General features: G+C 39.4%; 1 protein-coding gene across 3 annotated transcripts in view; it reads right to left on the bottom strand.

Annotated features, from left to right (window-relative positions):
• Positions 1 to 451: 451 nt before the first annotated feature.
• meis1.S (Meis homeobox 1 S homeolog) overlaps positions 452 to 23,297 on the bottom strand; it is a 172,167-nt gene continuing 149,321 nt past the window's right edge. The window contains exons 10-13 of one of the 3 annotated variants that reach the window (XM_041563965.1): positions 8,165 to 8,223; positions 7,420 to 7,509; positions 5,679 to 5,774; positions 1,540 to 1,679 (exon numbers count right to left, since the gene is read on the bottom strand). In XM_041563965.1, the coding sequence (XP_041419899.1) occupies positions 5,716 to 5,774; positions 7,420 to 7,509; positions 8,165 to 8,223 (208 nt within the window). In that variant the 3' untranslated portion in view covers positions 1,540 to 1,679; positions 5,679 to 5,715. 3 annotated transcript variants of the gene reach the window in all.

The raw sequence follows: 23,297 nt of genomic DNA, 5'->3' as shown, positions 1-23,297 counted from the left end.
CTTAGGAAAGCCTATGGGGACCTTCCCCATAGGCTAACATTGACTTCGGTAGCTTTTAGGTGGCGAACTAGGGGGTCGAAGTTTTTTTTAAAGAGACAGTACTTCGACTATCGAATGGTCGAATAGTCGAACGATTTTTAGTTCGAATCCGTCGAATAGTCGGCGGTCGAAGTAGCCCAAAAAACACTTTGAAATTCAAAGTTTTTTTACTTTGAATCCTTCACTCGAAGTTAGTGAATCGGCCCCTAAGAGTGAGCGAGCGATGACGGTTCACCAATAACTATCAATACGTTCGTTTCTCGATAGAAAAAGTTTATCCGCGAGCATTTTTTTTCCTTTTTTTTTTTAGCACAACAAAAAAAAAAGTAGAATTTGTTTATCCCTCTTAGTAGATCTTCATGCATGCCAATTCATACCCAATCCCTACAAAAAAAAAATTGCAACAATACGATTATCGTTTCCAGTCCTTTTTGCACAAAATTTATTTACAATGTGTACATAAAAGGTTCCATGATGGGACTATGGGGAAAAAAATGCATGGCCTGATGTTTTGCTGAGAAATAAAGTCAACATATTAAAAATAAATCGTCTTCTGGATTTCGTTTCAGCTGCATAAAGTAGGAACGTCCATATTGTATGTTGCTGAATGGGGAACATTAATGCTCTGATGTGACAATTAAGCTCCGAACACATTGCCCTTTTGCTTTCCATGATTCCTCCTCCTCCAGTCTCCTTGAGACACTGCCTGTACAGCTGATTTATCATTGTTGATAACTGCAGTTTTTCCCATCCTTCCAAATTTACATCTGTTCAGGCCAATTCAAATATGGTGAGTAAATGAATTAGACATGCAAATTCAAGCCCCGGGCTACAGAGAGAGATATGGAGACAGAAAGAAGGGGAGAGGGATGGAGAGACGAAGCTGCAGAGAAAGAATTCATGGCTGAAATCCTTGGATCGAAGAAAAAAAATCTTCTGCCTGACATACTTCTTGTAATGCTCTAAAATGACCTGCAAGTAAACACTGAGTGTCATCTGCAGGGAACTGTAAGGCTTTTTCTTTAAGTAAGGAGGAAGTGAAGAGCTATGGAAACAACACACATAGTGTGGAAAAAATTCACATTTTTTTAAAAAAAAATCTATAAGAAACAACATAATATGGTAACAGTATAATATCATTTACAATATTTAACTCTTTGTTCTCTTAATGTCTTATATAAGTATTTATCGTGTCCCGCTCTTGATTTCAGAGGCTGTTTTCTGCAATGTATTTTAACATGTCCCTCGCAAGCTCTTGGGGTTTTTTCTTGGACGTCAAGACCAGAGCTCCACAGTTCAAGCACAAGACCGTTTTTGCCTTTTTTTGTCACCGTAGACCACCTATCTTCCCTTAAATTACTGAGCATGGATGTTCATGACATGTCCACTCATTGAGGGGTCTCCTGTATTAAGTACGGAGGGGCTAGATGCTGATATTGGCATTCCAGGTTGTGGTGGTCCCCCGTGCATCATCATTGCTGGGTGGTGATGGTGTCCAGGGATGTAGGTATGCACAGAAGTCCCGTGTCGCAATTGCGCGTGGTGAAGGGGCATCTGCGATGTTGTATAACTAGGCTGTCCCATACTCATTCCCATTGGACCACTCGGAGATATGTAACTTCCTGGCATACCTTGCAGTCCTGAAAGAGATTTAAAAACAACCATAAATGTTGTTTTTTGATGAGTGGATCTAGAAAATTATAACAGATTAACATAAAAGATTTAGAAAACGCCTGTCACTGGATTTTCTAGTTGGTCAAATTCATTGGACGCTATAGAAAAAGAATAAGGTTCCCCTTAGCCATTCAGCCCATAGCAACCAATCAGCAGGTGGCTTATGCCCATCTACTGCTACTGTTGTTGGCAGGAGTTACAAGACTAGGCTAAACCTTGCCTGTGTATATGTATGGTTCTCCAGCTATCATAACCTACCCCACACGTTTTACTCAACATTAGTAGCAATATAAAGTAAAGGGAATCCAAATTACTAAAATCATGCATATTTTCTCTTTGCATTTCAAGATATTTTTACATGAGGGCCAATGATTGTTGGCCCTCATGCAACAGACAGTAAGTAGCCTAAGACCATTGGATCTACTGTATGGAAGTCCAGTCTAAATAACATACCTCACTACGAGGTTGATGCCTCCTAACCAACCTAAAGACATTGACATTTTTTTAAATAAAAGGTTTTTTTTGGGGGGGGGGATTTCCAGTGTAGGACTGGCCCAACGGGATACCAGGAAACCTCCCAGGTTGGCCCATGTGTCAGTGGGACTTCTTGCTTCTAACTTTTTAGCCTATTTCATGGTCATTCCCTATTTCTTAATGGGAATTAATTATGGAAGAATAGAGTATGGTAAGAAGATATAAAAGACTAATAGGGTTATTTACTAAACTCCGAATGCAAAAATCCCAAAAATTTTTGATTTTTTTTTTATAAAATCGGACTTTTAAAAAAATCACGAATTTTTCTGAATTTATCAAACTCCGAGGATGGAAAAGTCAGAATTAGAAAATACAGCATCTCAGACCTGTCCTGGTTGCATATAAGTCAATGGGAAAAGTCCCAATGATTTTTTGATGTGTGCTGGGTTTCGTGCAATACCCCAAAGTTTTTGGAGTTTTTGGATGAAAAATCAAAAAAATCTTGAAAATTTGAGTTTTTATCCCGAAAAGCAAATTTTTTGAAAAATGTAATAATAAATAAACGTAAAAAACCCGAGCAGATTTGATTGAAGTTTGTAGCAGAAAATGTTGAGATTAAATCGGACTTTGATAAATAATCCCCTTAGAGAATAAAGTGGTTGAGTGAGTAGAGAAGAAATAATAGTTTGGAAAGTGGGCCACGGTCTAAGGTTTTCTGGACATCCCAGTCCGACACTGGGAATCTCCATGATAATATTGAGCCATCTTCCCAAAAACTTTTTCACAAAGAAGCCAGCTTGTTTTTAATATTTATGAAATCGGATCAACCTTTTCAATGATCTGAACAGAACTCGGATAATCTAAAATGCAGTTTTGCGCTGGACGTACTTATCTAGTTTTGCACATGCAGAAATCGTACTTTTTTTAAAGCCATCAAGTGACTATTTTCTGATATAAATTGCTGAGCAAAAAGAATAATATACAGTATATAGCAGCCCATTTTTCCTGTGTGTGCGTGCACATAAGAAATCAATAACTGCTGCCAATTAATTCCTTCCTTGTGATCGTGTACGTTTAGAAGAAATCCGACTACAAACTCAGTCGAGCCTTCAGTAAATTTCAGAACAATGAGAAAAGTGAACCTAAAACAATGAGCCAACCCCCCTTCCCTGCTTTCTCTGGGCCTCTGCCTTCTGCATGGATTGCTGTACTTGATGAATACTGACAGGTGTATTGTTTCTGAGAGCTATAAGCTCCGTAATCATCAAGGGTGAAAAGCAAAACGCTATTCCTAAGTAGGTTCAATTGGCTTCAGTACTAAGTAATGGCGAACACCTTGAAAACAGGTCTCCGATCCCTGGCAGTAAATGGCTGTCTAATGTAGCCGAAAGGAATATAAATATATATTAATGGAAATAAAGCACATCCATTACTCTTTCATCAAAAAGAGGTGATATTTTTTTTATAATAACCTATTCATTTAATTGGTTATGAAGCATGGCATCCATGGGTGAAATTTAATTGACCCAGAAATAAAAGAAACAGCCACAAATGTTCACCATGCCAGAAGGAACCGTTAAAGCTCTAAAGAAGGTTTTTCTTTTGATTTTCGGTCAGATCCTTGGCTGACACATTCCTTTATTTGCATTGCATTCGGAAATACGTTAAAGGGATACTGTCATGCGGAAAAATATTTTTTTTCAAAATGAATCAGTTAATAGTGCTGCTCGAGCAGAATTCTGCACTGAAATCCATTTCTCAAAAGAGCAAACAGCTTTTTTTATATTCAATTTTGAAATCTGACATGGGGCTAGACATATTGTCAGTTTCCCAGCTGCCCCAAGTCATGTGACTTGTGCTCTGATAAACCTCAATCACTCTTTACTGCTGTACTGCAAGTTGGAGTAAAATCACCTCCTCCCTTTTTTCCCCCAGCAGCCAAACAAAAGAACAATGGGAAGGTAACCAGATAGCAGCTCCATAAGGGCTGGGACACACTGGGCGATTTGGGGAGATTTAGTCGCCTGGCGACTAATCGCCGCGACTTTCCACGACCAATCTTCCCCGAATGCCTCCCCTCGCTCTGCGCCTGGCTAAAATGAAAAATCGCCTGCGCTAATCACACGCGGCGATTCGTTTTCCGAAGTCGCCCGAAGTTTCCTCGTGAGGCAACTTCGGGCGACTTCGGAAAACGACTTTTGGCCAGATCTCGATCGGGGAAGGCCGTCGGGGCCCCCATACACGGGCCAATAAGCTGTTGACACAGTCTGTCGGCAGCTTTTATCGGCCCGTGTATGGCCACCTTAACACAAGATAACAGCTGCCTGGTAGATCTAAGAACAACACTCAATAGTAAAATCCAGGTCCCACTGAGACACATTCAGTTACATTAAGTAGGAGAAACAACAGCCTGCCAGAAAGCATTTCTCTCCTAAAGTGCAGGCACAAGTCACATGACCAGGGGCACCTGGGGAAATTGACAATATGTCTAGCCCTATGTCAGATTTCAAAATTGAATATAAAAAAATCTGTTTGCTCTTTTGAGAAATGGATTTCAGTGCAGAATTCTGCTGGAGTAGTACTATTAACTGATGTTTTTCGAAAAAAAAACATGTTTTCGGATGACAGTCTCCCTTTAAGCCCCTCACCCTACACATAAATAGAAGTTTGGGATAAAGAAGAATAATGCGAGTGAGTTGGGAAATGAGATTGAGGTTGCCCGGTTTTACATTCCTTTGCAGAGTTGGATATTTATCCCTGCTCCATGATACAAAGTGAGGTTGTGGGACAGTCTTTTGGGCCAGCCGCTACAGATTGTATTAATGATCTCTATTTTTGTATTCTGAATAAGTCAAGTCCATTTGTCACACTGCAAGTGATGGCATACTTAATTTGGATATAGTCAATTAGCCTTGGATAAGCCCCGCAGCCTGCTGCGCACACCTCCATTTTGTATTCTTTCTCTCTCCCCTTGCCGCACGTAATCCTATTAGAACAGACAGACAAAGGGAAGCACAACTGGAAATTCTAAGTTTCGTTGGAAGGAATTTCTAAATGTTGAGAATTTCAAAGGAAGCCGGCGTTTATTTTTGCCTTCAGAAAGTCCCTTGTTTGCATGTTGATGTGTTGCAGGTTTGGGAAGAAACGTTACTCGTGCATCAACTGTGGTTAGACAGATTTATGACACTTTGGGGACATGCTCTTTCCTCTGCTTTTTGCAAATTAGTCTGTTGCTATGGCAAATTCACCCGACCCCTGTTTATTTCTTGTTCATGTGGGCAGAACTGTATAATAGCAATGCAGGAATAGATGTCCATTACACAGTGCGCCTGAAACCAAGGTCAAACCAGTCAGGGACATGGAAAACCAGCATTGTCATGGGAGAGGAACGACAAGCATGGAGCTATGGGCAGGAGAATATGAAATTCCAGAGCAAATAAACAAAGAAATAACTAGAACAAAGTTTACAGAGCATCCCCGGATGTACTTACTTCCCCCTTGCTTTGCCATTGGTTAACTAGATGAAAGTTACATGTAGTGCCATTGCCCCTCCATGCCCATATTCATGCCCATTCCACTCATAGGTCCTAAAAGGGAGATAAAAATCCAAGAAGATGCCAGAAGATCAGAAAGGTAAACAGACAGCACCCAAAAGACCCAAATGCCAATACAGTTTCTGTGGGATGAGGAAATAGGGAATTATCACAGAGAAAGCACCCAGATTTTGATACTAAAGTAAAAAAAAAAGGCAAAGTATCGGCAGAAATAAGCAATGTTTTTACATTACGAAATTAAGGTTATTATTTTGACTTGATGTATGGTTAACAGGAGGGATCTCCAACTGCTAGGCCCCAATGTTAGTGAGTTACAGTTGCAAATCTCTTCCCCCAACCAGTGGCTCCTACTGGGAGATGTAGCTGGGTGGCCACAAGCCTGACATGCAACAGTTAGCATTTAATTGGCCTTTTACACTGGATAAATACTATTTATTTTGAGGTACAACCGATTGTTGGTCCACAAGCTTCACAAAATAATAATAATGTGGCAAACTTTTTAGCAGTTATATCATAAAACATGGGGCACTTAGAATAATAGGTGCAAATGGTTTTCTACTAATTTGCAACCTTCCTGGGTTCCCTTGCCATTCAATGGAATTGAAAGCCCCATGGCTCTCCTAGCACCCCACCCTAGATCCCCAACCAGTAGTTCAAAAGAAAGATATTGCTCAGCAACCCCTTGGATGTTGCTCCCAGTGGCCTCAAAGCAGAAGTTTATTTTGAATTCCAGGCTTAGAGGCATAAAAACCAGATGTACTGCCGAACAGAGTCTCCTGTAGCTGCCAGTCCACATAGGGGCTTCCAAATAGCCAATTACAGCCCTTACTTGGCACCCCATGAAGTTTTTGCATGCCTGTGTTGCTCCCCAACTTATTTTATTTTTGAATGTGGCTCACGGGTAAAAAAGGTTGGGGACCCCTGCTGTAGATGGTGCATTTTCAATTGCTATTTGGATGCTGGGCAAGTGAAAGTGGTGTCTTGATTACTGCCCCAATTAGCTAAGACCACAGTGTATAATATATGCCTTATCCCCCCTTCTTTAAAGAGTTATTTCTTTGCATTATCTTAGAGCAGTAATCTCCAACCAGTAGCTCATGAGTAACATGTTGCTCTCCAACCCCTTGGATGTTGCTCCCAGTGGCCTCAAAGCAGGAGCTTATTTTTGACTTCCAGGCTTGGAGGCAAGTTTTAGTTGTATAAAAAACAGGTGCACTGACAAACAGAACCTCAATGTAGGTTGACAATCCACATAGGGACTACCAAATGGCCAACACAGCCCTTATTTGGCACCCCAAGAACATTTTTCATGCTAGTGTTGCTCCTCATTTCTTTTTACTTCTGAATGTTGCTCACAGGTTCAAAAGGTTGGGGATCCCTGTCTTAGAGGAAAGATTTGCATTCCCTATGGGGAGCTTATTTGTAACCCTGGCTTAGAACAATGTTCTGTGTTTGCCATTCCCTACTAGAGGCTTACACAGCTCACTGCCGTCGATAAATAATGGAATTTTGGGGAAAAAAACATAGCTTATTTTTGTGATACTTCATTATTAAGCAGCAAAGAGAAAGCCAAAGCTAGGCCAGATGAAGCTAAAAAAAACACATTTACCTGATTTGCAAACATGTAAATTACATAAACCAAAACAAAATGTGATCATTAATAAAAGTTGTGCCTTACCCGGTGCTCTGATTCCCATGTGTTGCTGCCCGTCCATTACAAAACCTCCTATTGGCTGACCGTCTGGATTGTATGGTGTTCCTTGACTTACTGAAATATAATATTCATTTTTACCACGCTGCATTTTGAAGAACAATACACATGTCAGAAATGTAAATTTAATATTAGAGATTTGGATGTTTGGATAAACAAATGCTGGAAAAAAAAAGGGACCTTAATGAACCCAGCACCATTTATGCAAGCATGACATTATTTTGACAGATGGCCCAGCAATATAAATGTTATTTCTTGATTTGGGTCAAGAATATGCAACATTAATACCTTATAATAACTATATATATATATATTTATAAAACGATGCCCCAAGGAGTTATAGGTTTTAGTCAGTCACATATCAAAGTTATAACAGGGTAATAATGTCAGAAATGGATCCACCTTACTCCAAATGCTCCATAAAGGATACAAACCCTGTTATGTCAGGTAATAACGTTTACACCAATTCCACACCAAGCCATGCACCAGGGAGTGGTCATAGTAGCAGAAAGAATAGCTGAGAAAGAAAAGTATATCATATTTTTTAGTAAATGCTGTAAATATATATATAGTCTCAGTCTATTTTTGGATACTGTTTCTGTGGTCTCTTCCTGGCAGTTACTCTATTTACCAGCTAACTGGCCTCCCGGTGAATGGCTTGAGGATGGTTTTCGCCTGCGTGACTTGAATACAGTTACTATTGGGGACTTGCCTGCTCGATTGGACTGGTCGATCATAGGCTGGACTATTCTTCTTCTAGCGTTTATAAACCTATGGTACAAAGCAAAATAATGACATAAATAAACACATATATATATAAAGAAGCATATGTGAATTACTCTGCTTCTACTCAACACTTTTGATGTTGAACTTCATGGTCAATAAGCGAACTGTAGCCAAGATCCAAGGCTCTAAAGTCATTTGGCTGTAGTTAATGATACCCTTTGTTGGGGCCATTTAAAAGCTCATAAAGTCCTGGGTTTTTACAGCCTTAAAGGTTTCCTTGATGTGAAGAAGAAACCTCCTGGATTTATAAAAAGACTTTCACATATGAAGAACTCTTAAGTTGTCCACTAAAAGATATTACCACCAGCAACCTTCATGGAGAGCAGAATAGATGAAGCCCACTCAGCAGGGCTAAATGTTGTTTTAAATGCTCTAAAACCTGTGTAAACCCCAGTGACCTTACAGCGTACAGGCTCGGGGCTTCCGATTTGATTTATGTTTCCCTGCTTTTACCACAGTTGGACATTTCCATTTAATCTCCACACGAGGGAATTAGCCAGGACTGCTGAAAAAGCAATATCCATCCATACAACTCTCCCTCTCCAATTGCATGAGCAGAATTGTATATTGGGAGGGGTGGGGAAGACTCTAATAAAGATAAAGCCTGGTGAGAATATATTTCATTGTATGCATATTGCACAACTTTTATTAAAATATTCTCCTTTTTTTTGCCTAATGTATGTAATTTTATTTTAATGTCCACTATTAAGATAATGAACAGTAACGGCCATACCCTCATCTGAAAAACCGTCTGTCGTTTTATCACCACTCTCTAACACCGCCGCCTGAGTTCAGACCAATGTAATCACTTTAAAGACTTTTAGCCTTTTTTTTTTTTATCCCCTTTCGTTTATTCAAAAACTGGGGTCAGCACAGGGTGAAAGCCATATAATGTAGACCCAAAGTCTGGTCAGTGCCTTTGCCACTCACACGGCTACGACATATAACAGATATTAGCATTTAAACTATATCAATATTTTAAAATTGACATAATATTTAAGAATAGAATATTTAAATAATATTCAACACATTTAAATAACACTCAAAATCATTTTAAACTATAGCACAGATAAAAAAATAATTTTATAATTTGTTAACAATTAAAAATATAATAAAAGTGTGTGTTTGTGTGTAATACATGTATGTTTGTGTATACAAGACTATATGACAAAAGTTGAGGTTATATTACTCTATCTAGTTGGATCTTTATTTAATATCATATGATATCTAGTGAAATCCAACCATTCCTAATATTTTCATAGCATTCGTGACCATTCTTCACAGTTGAGTTCATTTTCAAATGAAATGATTTTCGTGGCTTCTACACAATTACAATCGTTTTTGCAACATTAAATGTCATCAAAAGTGATAAAACAAAGAAATAAACTCATCTATTGTCCGGGCAAACCTCTGTGACCCCTATTTCGAGCGCATGTTTCCCACCCCTTGAGACACACAGATCTCTGAATAGTTTCCCTAGAAGGAGGCCGCTCAACAAACACTTTCCCGTGGCCTGCGTAGACTGGGGTCCAGTTGCCATTGTTCCTCAGAATGTGTTTTTGGTGCAACCGTCTTTGCCTGGTTATCTACCATTTGTTATACAACACAAATTAGAGCTGTTCCATTATAAATGACCCGGTCCTTTGTATATATCTTATAATTTAGTGGCAAAGAAACTGCATTTGCTTTGTTTCTCTCCATTAAAATTAAACTTCTTCACTGGGAATAACATTCATCTTGCCAAATGGAAACTCATGCTAGACTTACACTTGGACGCAGTTTGTTGTTCATCAAACACATACATATTGTCTAAGCAGCGTTTATTCCTTCAGTGCCTTTGGGGTGAATTTAGACACAAGAACATTTCCCTTCTGGGCAGAAGTAATAAAATCGCATTCTTGCTCCTCCCAGAACGAGTCAAACTCAGGTCAACATCCCATCCTCGTATCTTTTTTAAATAAACTGGTCCAGCTGTTTGTTTCAAGCATGGCCTTTGACCCTTTCTCCTATCCCTTCTTCTTTGCTAGCAGAAAGTTTTATTTTGTGGCCCCATTATGGGCTGGAATAATAAAACTTTTATTTCAAGATGGTAAAATCCAGATGTTAATGCGTACATCCACAAAAGTGTTTGTGTCTGCTAAATACTCAAGGCTGTCCGGCTTCTCACCATAGTGGAACAATTATCTAATATGTTTAAGGATTTGGGTTTGATAGAATAAATAAAATATGACCGGATATAGGTCCATAAAAATCCCTTGGCCGCATCCCGAGGCCTTCACTTGGGCTGCCTTTTTTTTACCTATCCGCCTACAAATACAGAATATTTTTGATGGAATATTTAAACTTTAATTTAAGGGGGTTTTTACTAAACTCAGAATGCAAAAATCCCGAAAAATTGGTGATTTTTTTTTTTTTTATAAAATCAGACTTTTAAGAAATCACAAATTTTTCGGATTTTATTAAAACTCGAGGATGGAAAAGTCGGAATCAGAAAATCCGGCATCCCAGACCTGTCGAGGCTGCATATAAGTCAATGGGAGACGTCCCAATAATTTTTTTGATGTGCAATGGGTTTCGTGCAATACCCCAAAGTATTCAGGTGAAAAAATAGATTAGGAAAAAAACACGAAAATCGGATGGAAAAATCCGGAAAAATCAGATTTTTTTCCCGCAAAACAGATTTTCAGGAAAATGTAATAATAAATAAGCATAAAAAACCTTAGCGGATTTGATCGGAGTGTGTAGCAGAAAATATTGAGATACATTCGGACTTTGATATATAACCCCTAAAAGTTTGCCTATAATTTCTGAGCCTTCTGGCTTTTCGGACGCAATTTCGCCATGTCTTTTTCTCCACAGTTCTCAGAATTTCAGCGTCATTATAAGCATGAGCTTAGTATTGTATTTCTCCAACAAGTTGTCTGAAAGCCAACATGGATGAAATTTTGCCAAATTGCACACTAAACTACGATTGCAAAAATAATATCGGACTTTTTAAAAAAATCACAAATTTATCGGGAATTTATTAAACCCCGAGGACAGGAAAGTCTGAATCAGAAAATCCAGAATCTCAGACCTGTCGAGGCTGCATATAAGTCAATGGGAGAAGTCCCAATGATTTTTTGATGTGTGCTGGGTTTCGTGCAATACCTCAGAGTAATCCGAAAAAATTTTGAAAATCGGATAAAAATCCTAAAAAATCATGAAAATCTTATAATTTCCCGCAAAGCAAATTTACGTGAAAACGTAATAATAAATAAGCATAAAAAAAACCCCGAGCGGATTTGCTCAGAGTTTGTACCAGAAATTATCGAGATAAATTCGGACTTTGATAAATAACCCCCAAGTTCTGGGCACTATAGTTCCCTAGTAGCTAAGGGAACCCTTGAATTACTAAACTTCCATGGTTTGCTAGTGTTAATGTGTGCAGTTGTAGTAGAACACATAGGGGCCCATTTACTTAGTTCGAGTGAAGGAATAGAGGAAAAAAAGTTTGAATTTCGACCATCGAATGGGCTACTTCGACCTTCGACTTCGAATTGAACGATTCGAGGTAAAAATCGTTTGACTATTCGACTATTCGATAGTTGAAGTACTGTCTCTTTAAAAAATTCTTCGACCCCCTAGTTCGCCACCTAAAACCTACTGAGGCCAATGTTAGCCTATGGAGAAGGTCCTCATAGGCTTCCTGACAATTTCCTGATCGAAGGAATAGCCTTCGATCGATGGATTAAAATCGAACGATTATTCCTTCAATCGTTCGATCGTAGGAATAGCGCAAAATCCAATATTCGAAGTCGAAGGATTTTATTTCGACTTCTGGGTGCAATTTGCCAGTGTGAATGGGCACAATGCATTCTTTAATTTGCTTCCAAACAATCACATTACAATTTTAAATAAACCATCTAGTGGTTTCCTATGGTGCAAAACATAAGAAGATCAGATTGTTGTTGGTAAATGCATTAATTAACTGCAACAGTCACCTTGGGCCATAGGGCACAATAAAAGTAATATATTTGCAGTGATTGTCCACGTGTGATCAATGTTTAGTGCATGGGCTGTAAACAATTAGAGCAACACAATGTTCAAAGCGTTTGGCCAAATTGCCGGCAATCACAGTAACAGAACACTGAAAAATCCTAACGGAATCAAACTCAGCTTTCAACTACAGTAAGAATACGAACTAAATACTGGAATCAAACTGGATTTTTACATTCAAATAGGAATGATTTGGAGTGCGTGCTGCAAAATATTTTTGGAAAACGGAGCATGGGAAGCAGACCTTCCCTGCTTTGGTTACCCAGACAGCCGCAAGCAGTGGCTACAAATGAAAAACTTACAATGCCTGCTGCGAGCCAACGGAGAGCACAATGATAGGTGTCAGCAGTTCGGTTCCTTTAAGCATCTCTTTGACCTTGCACTAAGGCAGCAGACAAAGCAATCTGTGAAATGACTAATCTCGTCCATAGCTCATCATACTTGCACAAAAATGCACCTTTAGCAGTCCTGCCATTTATAAAGAATGGTCCTTTGGTTACCGTAAGAGCTAACTGAGAAAAGCTAAAATAATGCATCAAGTATTGGAAGATAGAATTTATTACAGGCAATGAATATCCAGCATTAAACTGAAATGGTTTTATTGAGAACAAAAAGTGTAACTTTAAACCATAAACACTCCCATTAAAACACACATTTACCCCCATTTTTTACATTGATGGCACACCTAGTTCTTTTCAGACTGGCACCCCACACTACATTCTGCAACTTCCATTTATTTGAAACTTTCAATACAGGGCTTTTCTATTTTGAAAATGACTTTGGAGAAGCACATGTACAAGAGGCTTTAGGCATTTCCTATTTAATCTATAAGGCAGTATGTGATGCTTTCCAGCTGGCTGAAATGTGCCATGCTTAAAAGTGCCAAGTGTTTCATAGCCCTTAAAGGAATTCTCGCAAAAACTTGTGTTTCAGTAACGTAACTAACTCCCGTGGGGCCTGGGTGAAGGCCATGCAGCTGGTGCCCCTCCCCACGTTGGTGGGCCCAAGGGGATGCGGACCCAGGTGTAGTAGCACCCTTCGCACCCCCGGTAGTTCCGCCACTGTTGTGTTTGCCATAAGCATCTTTACCTGAAATAGTTCTGTATGCACCTCAAGATCCTCATACCCTCAGCACCCGTAAGGTGATTCTTGACTTAAAGGGATTCTGTCATGATTTTTTATGATATCGTTTTATTTCTAAATTACACTGCAAATAATTCACTGTACAATATAAAATGTCATTCCTGAACCAGCAAGTGTATTTAGTTGTAATATTGGTGTGTAGGTGCATCTCAGGTCATTTTGTCTGGTCATGTGCTTTCACAGCACTTTAGGATGGAACTGCTTTCTGGCAGGCTGTTGTTTCTCCTACTCAATGTAACTGAATGTGTCTCAGTGGGACCTGGATTTTACTATTGAGTGCTGTTCTTAGATCTACCAGGCAGCTTTTATCTTGTGTTAGGGAGCTGTTATCTGGTTACCTTCCCATTGTTCTGTTGTTAGGCTGCTGGGGGGAAAGGGACGGGGGGATATCACTCCAACTTGCAGTACAGCAGTAAAGAGTGACTGAAGTTTATCAGAGTCACATGACTGGAGGTTCAAAATTAAATATAAAAAAATCTGTTTGCTCTTTTGAGAAACGGTTTTCAGTGCAGAATATGTCACCAATATAACACAGAATTTTAGCATATCACTACCCCACTAAGCTAACAATGTAAGTTTGATGCTTGATATACAGAAAGATTAAGAGACTTTTAGGTCACAGTTTATTGGCACAATAATCAAATCTAGTTCTGGTTTGGTCAGACCCTTGCTTCTCCCCACTTTCCAGTTTCTTCTCTGTTATTTGGGAAAGCCTGAGCTCTATAAAGTTTTAAAGGCAACTTCTCCAAATATTCTTAAGAGAAAAGGCAGCAGACATTTTCATTTAGATCTTCCATAATCAAATGAGTGGGTGTGTATGAGAAAAAAAGGAAAATCTTAGTGAAATATCTTTTTTTGCTGCTGCCAAATATTACAGCGTTACAGTAATAAGTACACAGACATAAGTGCCTCTCCGTTACACCAACATGACAATAAGAGCATCATTTGCAAGTCTGTTACCACAAATGGACCTGTTGTATATGAGGTATTTTGGCATTATTTCAGTTGGAAGCTGTTAATATGTTAAGTGCTGTCTGGTTGTGAATATTGGAACTAACAGGGAAGGCTACGTTTTATGATACATCACGGAATAGTGTTCTGACCTGCTGACGCCTCCTGGTTGTCTCATTCTCTCACTGCTTCAGATGGGCTCTAATATTAACTCCAATAGAATTGAATAAAATCGAATAGTCTTAAAACTCTGACATTAACGGCAACTCAAAATAAAAATACAAAATATTCTGGTGTGAATACTATTGAATGACAAAATCATGCACACAATAAATAAACCCCCTTAGGGCAGTGCCACACGGGGAGATAAGTCACCTTCAATTCTTTTTTTTGCGTTTCATCGACAAGTCGTGCGTCTATAGCGAAGCAAATATTTCATGTGATTTCAGCTCCCAAGCGATTTACTCCCCATGATGCCACACGCTACTTTTCTCCTCCCACAAGATTAATAAGTCGATCAGTATCGAAAAAATGCTTCAGAAATGGCATTTTAGTCGAAATTTTCTCTGATTTCCTTGGCGTGTTTTCGTACGTGTGGTTTCTTCTGCGTGTTTTTCTTATGAAAGGTGAATGGACCCCAAGATGCTGGGACAGAACAATTCAAAACCACAGCCCAGGAAATGACGTATAGCATTAATGCCTGGAATTTACATAGAATCGTGGCTACTAATCCCCCAGTGTGTTTTCCTTCGGTAGATGTCAATACTTGGTAATGGAAGTCTCTCAGAAAAGGGTCTCTGAGCGTTTTGAAACGACATGAGATTAAAAGCAGTCTCGTATGTTTTGACGATGGCGATTTACATTATTCTCATTTGGAAGACAAACCGAATGATTAGTCGCCAAATCTCTCTTTTAAAAATCGTGGACGACTAATCTCCCTGTGTGCCACTGCCCTTAAAAGTTGAGTTAAAATGTTTTCCTTTCTTGTTTTCAAAGTGATTGAATTGTCTCCATTCTATCCTACCTTAGAATCACCCATGGACACATGGCACACGCATGTGATTAACAACCAAAATGATTCCACGCAAGCACCTAAAGATGGTTCCATTTTGTGGGTCCTAAAAGCCACAGGTCTGCCATAGATCCAGGCTTTCCCCATATATTGTTGTATAATAATTCTCTCAAAGACAAACAGCAGGCAGCTATGCCATAAAGGGCACCATGGATCCAGCACATGTTACTTTGGTCTTTCTTCCTCGTAACTAACTCAAGCCAAAACTTGTAAATTAATATTTGGCACCTTCAATACTCTCTGACGCTCCCTCACGTTGAAGAAGAAAGGGAATTAGAAACAGAATTACTTTATTCATCAAGTAAAAAAGGAGAGGCCGCGTGCATGGTTCACTAAGCACCTACTCCAGAAACATAATATTGGAATTGACTCAAATCACAGCAAGACCATCAATCATACGAATCAGTAGATTTTCCTTTAAGCTCAGTTTTTACTCCTCAAGGTGTAATGAAAAATTTGTACCATGTAACAAAAACAGAGCTACGTCAGAGCTTTTCCACTGCTGAAGTACGAAAAAAACACTGTGGGTAAAAATGATCAATTAGCTGAAAAATGTCATGATCTGAGGACAATAGAGAAGACACATTCAGCTTTACCTTCTGTCTGTTTCACGCACAAGTTTCCAAGTTAGGCTTCGCCAGTGTGTTAAAGGGATACTGTCATGGGAAAAGATTTTTTCCAAAATGAATCCATTAATAGCGCTGCTCCAGCAGAATTCTGCACTGAAATCCATTTCTCGAAAGAGCAAACCGATTTTTTTATATTCAATTTTGAAATCTGACATGGGGCTAGACATATTGTCAATTTCCCAGCTGCCCCTGGTCATGTGACTTGTGCCTGCACTTTAGGAGAGAAATGCTTTCTGGCAGGCTGCTGTTTTTCCTTCTCAGTGTAACTGAATGTGTCTCAGTGGGACCTGGATTTTACTATTGAGTGTTGTTCTTAGATCTACCAGGCAGCTGTTATCTTGTGTTAGGGAGCTGCTATCTGGTTACCTTCCCATTGTTCTTTTGTTTGGCTGCTGGGGGGGGGAAAGGGAGGGGGGTGATATCAGTCTAACTTGCAGTACAGCAGTAAAGAGTGATTGAAGTTTATCAGAGCACAAGTCACATGACTTTGGGCAGCTGGTAAATTGACAATATGTCTAGCCCCATGTCAGATTTCAAAATTGAATATAAAAAAATCCGTTTGCTCTTTTAAAAAATGGATTTCACTGCAGAATTCTGCTGGAGCAGCACTATTAACTGATTTATTTTGAAAAAAATGTTTTTTCCCATGACAGTATCCCTTTAACCCTTTCCCTGCCAGCCGTTTTGTCCTAGATGCGAACATCTACTGCCAAGCAGTTTTTAGATATTTTGCACTCTTTCACTTTAAGGGCCTTTCCTGGGGTGGTCTTTTAGTTAACCCAGGAAAACAATATATTGTTTTTTTCAGGACAACCTGAACTTTCACAATATGCAAGAATTTTGGTGTAATTCTACTTCTCTAAAAAAATATTGGATTCTAAGTGTCAAATAAAATGAAAAAAATCATGTTGCACGAAGAACAATCACATATATCAGAAACTTCATTCATTTTACGTACGAGAACACAGCTGATTTAGAAAGGTCTATGTCTCCTGAACGCGACAATACCAAATATATATAGTTTTATGGAGATTTCTCACTTGTATAGCTCAAAATCTACAAGCAGTACACAACCAAATTTCCAAAGCAACACTCCCCAAACGGCATACTTTTGATTTCAAGGCCAAACATTCCACTAACAGTAGGTTTACCCAAGAAAACTACCCATTACTAGAAAGAACAGATTCTGGTGAATCAAAAATGGGTAGAAATATCTTTGTACTCCAAACCACCAAGTTGCAATTGTTTCCTAAAGTTATAGTGTTTTATAGAAATTGGTGAATTTTTTGAAAAATGACCTCAAAGCTTCCACTCTACAGCAACATATCTCCCACACATCATTAGGTATCAATGTAAAACACCCCAAATATAAAATCCTGGGTCCACTGAACAGTTTGATGCCCAATATGTATAGGTGTACCCAAGCACGTGGCATAGGAGGCCCCAAAAGGAAGACCCCCCGTTTGTTCTGTAATTTCAGATACTGCCAAAATCAACACATTTACATCGTTTTGGGGGGCGGCAAAGGTAGAAAACAGTACGTTCACCCCAGAAAACCATATATTTTCGGAAAGTACACATTCCCCTGAATCTAAATTGGGTATGCATGTCTTTGTACTCCAAAGTACCAAGCCGCAAATCATTCCTAAATTTGGTGATTTAGGTGACATTTCCAAAAATCACCTCAAAATATCTACTCTGCAGCATCGTATTACCCACATACTTTTAGGTATCAAGACAAATCACCCCAAATATGAAAGCCTAGGGTCCTCTGAACAGTTTGATGCCCAATATGTATAGGTGTACCCAAGCATGTGGCATATAGGGGCCCTAAAAGGAAGACCCCCATATAGTCTGACATTTCAGGTACTGCAAAATCAACACATTTACATTGTTTTGGGGGGGCAAAAGTAGAAAACAGTAAGTTCACCCCAGAAAACCATATATTTTCGGAAAGTACACATTCCCACGAATTCAAATTGGGTATGCATGTCTTTCTACGCCAAAGTACCAAGCCGCAAATCATTCCTAAATTTGGTGATTTTGGTGACATTTCCAAAAATCACCTCAAAATATCTACCCTGCAGCATCGTATTACCCACATACTTTTAGGTATCAAGAGAAATCACCCCAAATATGAAAGCCTAGGGTCCTCTGAACAGTTTGATGCCCAATATGTATAGGTGTACCCAAGCACGTGGCATACAGGGGCCCCAAAAGGAAGACCCCCATATAGTCTGTCATTTCAGGTACTGCAAAATCAACACATTTACATCGTTAGGGGGGGGGCAAAAGTAGAAAACAGTAAGTTCACCCCAGAAAACCATATATTTTCGGAAAGTACACATTCCAACGAATCCAAATTGGGTATGCATGTCTTTCTACGCCAAAGTACCAAGCCGCAAACCATTCCTAAATTTGGTGCTTTAGGTGACATTTCCAAAAATCACCTCAAAATATCTACCCTGCAGCATCGTATTACCCACATACTTTTAGGTATCAAGACAAATCACCCCAAATATGAAAGCCTAGGGTCCTCTGAACAGTTTGATGCCCGATATGTATAGGTGTACCCAAGCACGTGGCATACAGGGGCCCCAAAAGGAAGACCCCCATATAGTCTGTCATTTCAGGTACTGCAAAATCAACACATTTACATCGATTTGGGGGGGGCAAAAGTAGAAAACAGTAAGTTCACCCCAGAAAACCATATATTTTCGGAAAGTACACATTCCAACGAATCCAAATTGGGTATGCATGTCTTTCTACGCCAAAGTACCAAGCCGCAAATCATTCCTAAATTTGGTGATTTAGGTGACATTTCCAAAAATCACCTCAAAATATCTACCCTGCAGCATCGTATTACACACATACTTTTAGGTATCAAGACAAATCACCCCAAATATGAAAGCCTAGGGTCCTCTGAACAGTTTGATGCCCAATATGTATAGGTGTACCCAAGCATGTGGCATATAGGGGCCCTAAAATGAAGACCCCCATATAGTCTGTCATTTCAGGTACTGCAAAATCAACACATTTACATCGATTTGGGGGGGCAAAAGTAGAAAACAGTAAGTTCACCCCAGAAAACCATATATTTTCGGAAAGTACACATTCCAACGAATCCAAATTGGGTATGCATGTCTTTCTACGCCAAAGTACCAAGCCGCAAACCATTCCTAAATTTGGTGCTTTAGGTGACATTTCCAAAAATCACCTCAAAATATCTACCCTGCAGCATCGTATTACCCACATACTTTTAGGTATCAAGACAAATCACCCCAAATATGAAAGCCTAGGGTCCTCTGAACAGTTTGATGCCCGATATGTATAGGTGTACCCAAGCACGTGGCATACAGGGGCCCCAAAAGGAAGACCCCCATATAGTCTGTCATTTCAGGTACTGCAAAATCAACACATTTACATCGATTTGGGGGGGGCAAAAGTAGAAAACAGTAAGTTCACCCCAGAAAACCATATATTTTCGGAAAGTACACATTCCAACGAATCCAAATTGGGTATGCATGTCTTTCTACGCCAAAGTACCAAGCCGCAAATCATTCCTAAATTTGGTGATTTAGGTGACATTTCCAAAAATCACCTCAAAATATCTACTCTGCAGCATCGTATTACCCACATACTTTTAGGTATCAAGAGAAATCATCCCAAATATGAAAGCCTAGGGTCCTCTGAACAGTTTGATGCCCAATATGTATAGGTGTACCCAAGCACGTGGCATATAGGGGCCCTAAAAGGAAGACCCCCCCTTGTATGTTCTGTCATTTCAGGTACTGCAAAATCAACACATTTACATCGTTTTGGGGGGGGCAAAGGTAGCAAAAAGTAAGTTCACCCCAGAAAACCATATATTTTCGGAAAGTACACATTCCCACGAATCTAAATTGGGTATGCATGTCTTTCTACTACAAAGTACCAAGCCGCAAACCATTCCTAAATTTGGTGATTTTGGGGACATTTCCAAAAATGACTTCAAAATTTCGACCCTGCAGCATCGTATTACCCACATACTTTTAGGTATCAAGACAAATCACCCCAAATATGAAAGCCTGGGTCCTCTGAACAGTTTGATGCCCAATATGTATAGGTGTACCCAAGCACGTGGCGTATAGGGGCCCCAAAACGAAGACCCCCATATGGTCTGTCATTTCAGGTACTGCAAAATCAACACATTTACATTGTTTTGAGGGGGGCAAATGTAGAAAAAAGTAAGTTCACCCCAGAAAACCATATATTTTCGGAAAGTACACATTCCTACGGATCTAAATTGGGTATGCATGTCTTTGTACTCCAAAGTACCAAGCCGCAAACCATTCCTAAATTTGGTGATTTTGGGGACATTTCCAAAAATGACTTCAAAATTTCGACCCTGCAGCATCGTATTACCCACATACTTTTAGGTATCAAGACAAATCACCCCAAATATGAAAGCCTGGGGTCCTCTGAACAGTTTGATGCCCAATATGTATAGGTGTACCCAAGCACGTGGCGTATAGGGGCCCCAAAACGAAGACCCCCCATATGGTCTGTCATTTCAGGTACTGCAAAATCAACACATTTACATTGTTTTGAGGGGGGCAAATGTAGAAAAAAGTAAGTTCACCCCAGAAAACCATATATTTTCGGAAAGTACACATTCCCACGGATCTAAATTGGGTATGCATGTCTTTGTACTCCAAAGTACCAAGCCGCAAACCATTCCTAAATTTGGTGATTTTGGGGACATTTCCAAAAATGACTTCAAAATTTCGACCCTGCAGCATTGTATTACCCACATACTTTTAGGTATCAAGACAAATCACCCCAAATATGAAAGCCTGGGGTCCTCTGAACAGTTTGATGCCCAATATGTATAGGTGTACCCAAGCACGTGGCGTATAGGGGCCCCAAAACAAAGACCCCCATATGGTCTGTCATTTCAGGTACTGCAAAATCAACACATTTACATTGTTTTGGGGGGGCAAAGGTAGAAAAAAGTGCGTTCACCCCATAAAACCATATATTTTTGGAAAGTACACATTCCTGCGAATCCAAATTGGGTATGCATGTCTTTGTACTCCAAAGTACCAAGTCGCAAGCCTTTCCTAAATTTGGCGATAAAAGCAACTGTTTTTACATTTCTGAAAATCGCCTAAAAATATTGCAATTGGCCGCATTTATCTCACCCAATTTCTTACATACAATTGTAAAACACCATAAATATTGATGCCAAGGGTCTACTGAACAGTTTGATGCCCAATATGCATAGATATACCAAGGCAGCTGGCATGTGCGGACCCCAAATAAAAATAGTGAATATGAGTTTTCTCCGCTGCCGATTTGCCTTCTGTGAACATAGACCCTTGACTTCATATTATTTGCCTCAAGACCCTCCTAACAGCAATGACCCCCCAAAACCATACATTTTTGGAAAGTACACATTCTGCCGATTCCAACAAAGATAACGACGTCTTTCTACACGAAACTACCAAACTGCAAAGCTTTTCTAAACATATAGGTTTTTACAACATTTCTGAAAATCGCCTAAAAATGTTGCAGTTTGCCGCATTTATCGGACACAATGTTTTACGTACAAAGAAAAATCTCTCTAAATATGGACGTCAGAGGTCTAATAAATAGTTTGATGCCCAATATGTATAGATTTACCAAAGTATGTGTTGTGTATGGACCCCAAATGAAAAACGTAACTATGAATTTTCACGCTAGCCAACTAAGCTGCAGAAAAGAGAACCCTAACTGTACGTTATGTGCCGTAAGACCCCCAAACTGTAAAAAGACCCCCAGAAACCCATATATTTTTGGAAAGCACATATTTTGGCGGATCAAACTAAGTAAAATCTATCTTTCTATACCAAAGCACCAAACAGCAAAACGATACTAAAGATACATAGGGAACAATAATGCAGGGATAAAATTGCAATAAAACCACAAAAATAGCGTAAATCAATGAAATAACAAAATAATTGTTCTGACAGCGTAATTAGTGGCCGAAATCGATTATCCAATAGTCACGCTGCCAAAATAACACGTTTTTAGGCAAAAAAAACAAAAGATAACAGTATAATGAATTCGTAAAAAAAAAAAAAAACACCTGTTTGTGTATACATATTTGTGCACTAATAAAAGTTATCTGAGTGTGCAAATACATGTAAATAAGTGTAAATAAGTGTAAATAACTGTACAAAAGGGACCAAGTGTGCTAAAATTAAAAAAAAAAATTTAAAAAAATTCCAATCTTTACTAAAATGCATAAATGTACTGTAAGTATGTGTAGGTGCAGGTAAGTGTGTAAAAAAAACGTGCACTTACCGTTTTTGGAGCAGGAGAATCGCTGTCTTCTTTGGAGGAGTCCTGGCAGCGTGTCTGCAGAGTTGCTGCGCAGCAGGAAGTGCGTGGGCGGCTCTGCAGGCAGGAAGAAGGTGAGTGTAGTAGCAGACGCTCCATGCGATGCGTCTGCTACTTTGAAGTCGGATCTGCGACAATCGAGTCGCTGATCCGACTTGACAGCCCCCCAGCCTCGTTGCCTAGGGGGCTGTCTTCTCTCCCCACTCTCTGCGGAGGCGGCAAAAGCCGCCGAAGCAGAGAGAGCGCTCAGCTGCCAAAGAACGTACAATGTACGTTCTTGGCAGCCTGAGCATTTGCCTGCCAGCACGTACGCCGTACGTGCTTGGCAGGCAAAGGGTTAAACAACCTAGCTCGCTATTATACAAGAAATAGCAACATTTCAAAAAGTTTTCACTATAAATTCTTTCAAGCCTGTCATATGCTGAGCAGGATTTTTTTTTATAAAGGCATAGCAACTCCTTGGCTAAAAATATATATAGATATATATATATATATATATATATATATATATATATGAGATCAAACGTATGCACTCTAAACTCCGTTGATGAGGGTACAGGGTCAAAGCATTATGTATAGTTCAAAAGGACCCGCACTCCAAAATTAGTGAAATATCAGTGTTTATTCTTCAAACTTGAAGAATAAACACTGATGTTTCACTAATATTGGAGTGCGGGTCCTTTTGAACTATCTATCTATCTATCTATCTATCTATCGTTTAAGAAAGGGCCTCAGGGTAGGCTGAAACGTCAGTCTTATACACACACATATATATACATGTATACAGAGGTATGGGATCATTTATCTGGCGACCCGTTAACCAGAAAGCTTAGAATTACAGAAAGGTTGTCTTCCATTTTATC

The sequence above is a fragment of the Xenopus laevis genome, chromosome 5S (assembly GCF_017654675.1).
Source record: "Xenopus laevis strain J_2021 chromosome 5S, Xenopus_laevis_v10.1, whole genome shotgun sequence".
NCBI classification, from domain to species: domain Eukaryota; kingdom Metazoa; phylum Chordata; class Amphibia; order Anura; family Pipidae; genus Xenopus; species Xenopus laevis.
This window is presented reverse-complemented; position numbering and strand designations above follow the sequence as displayed.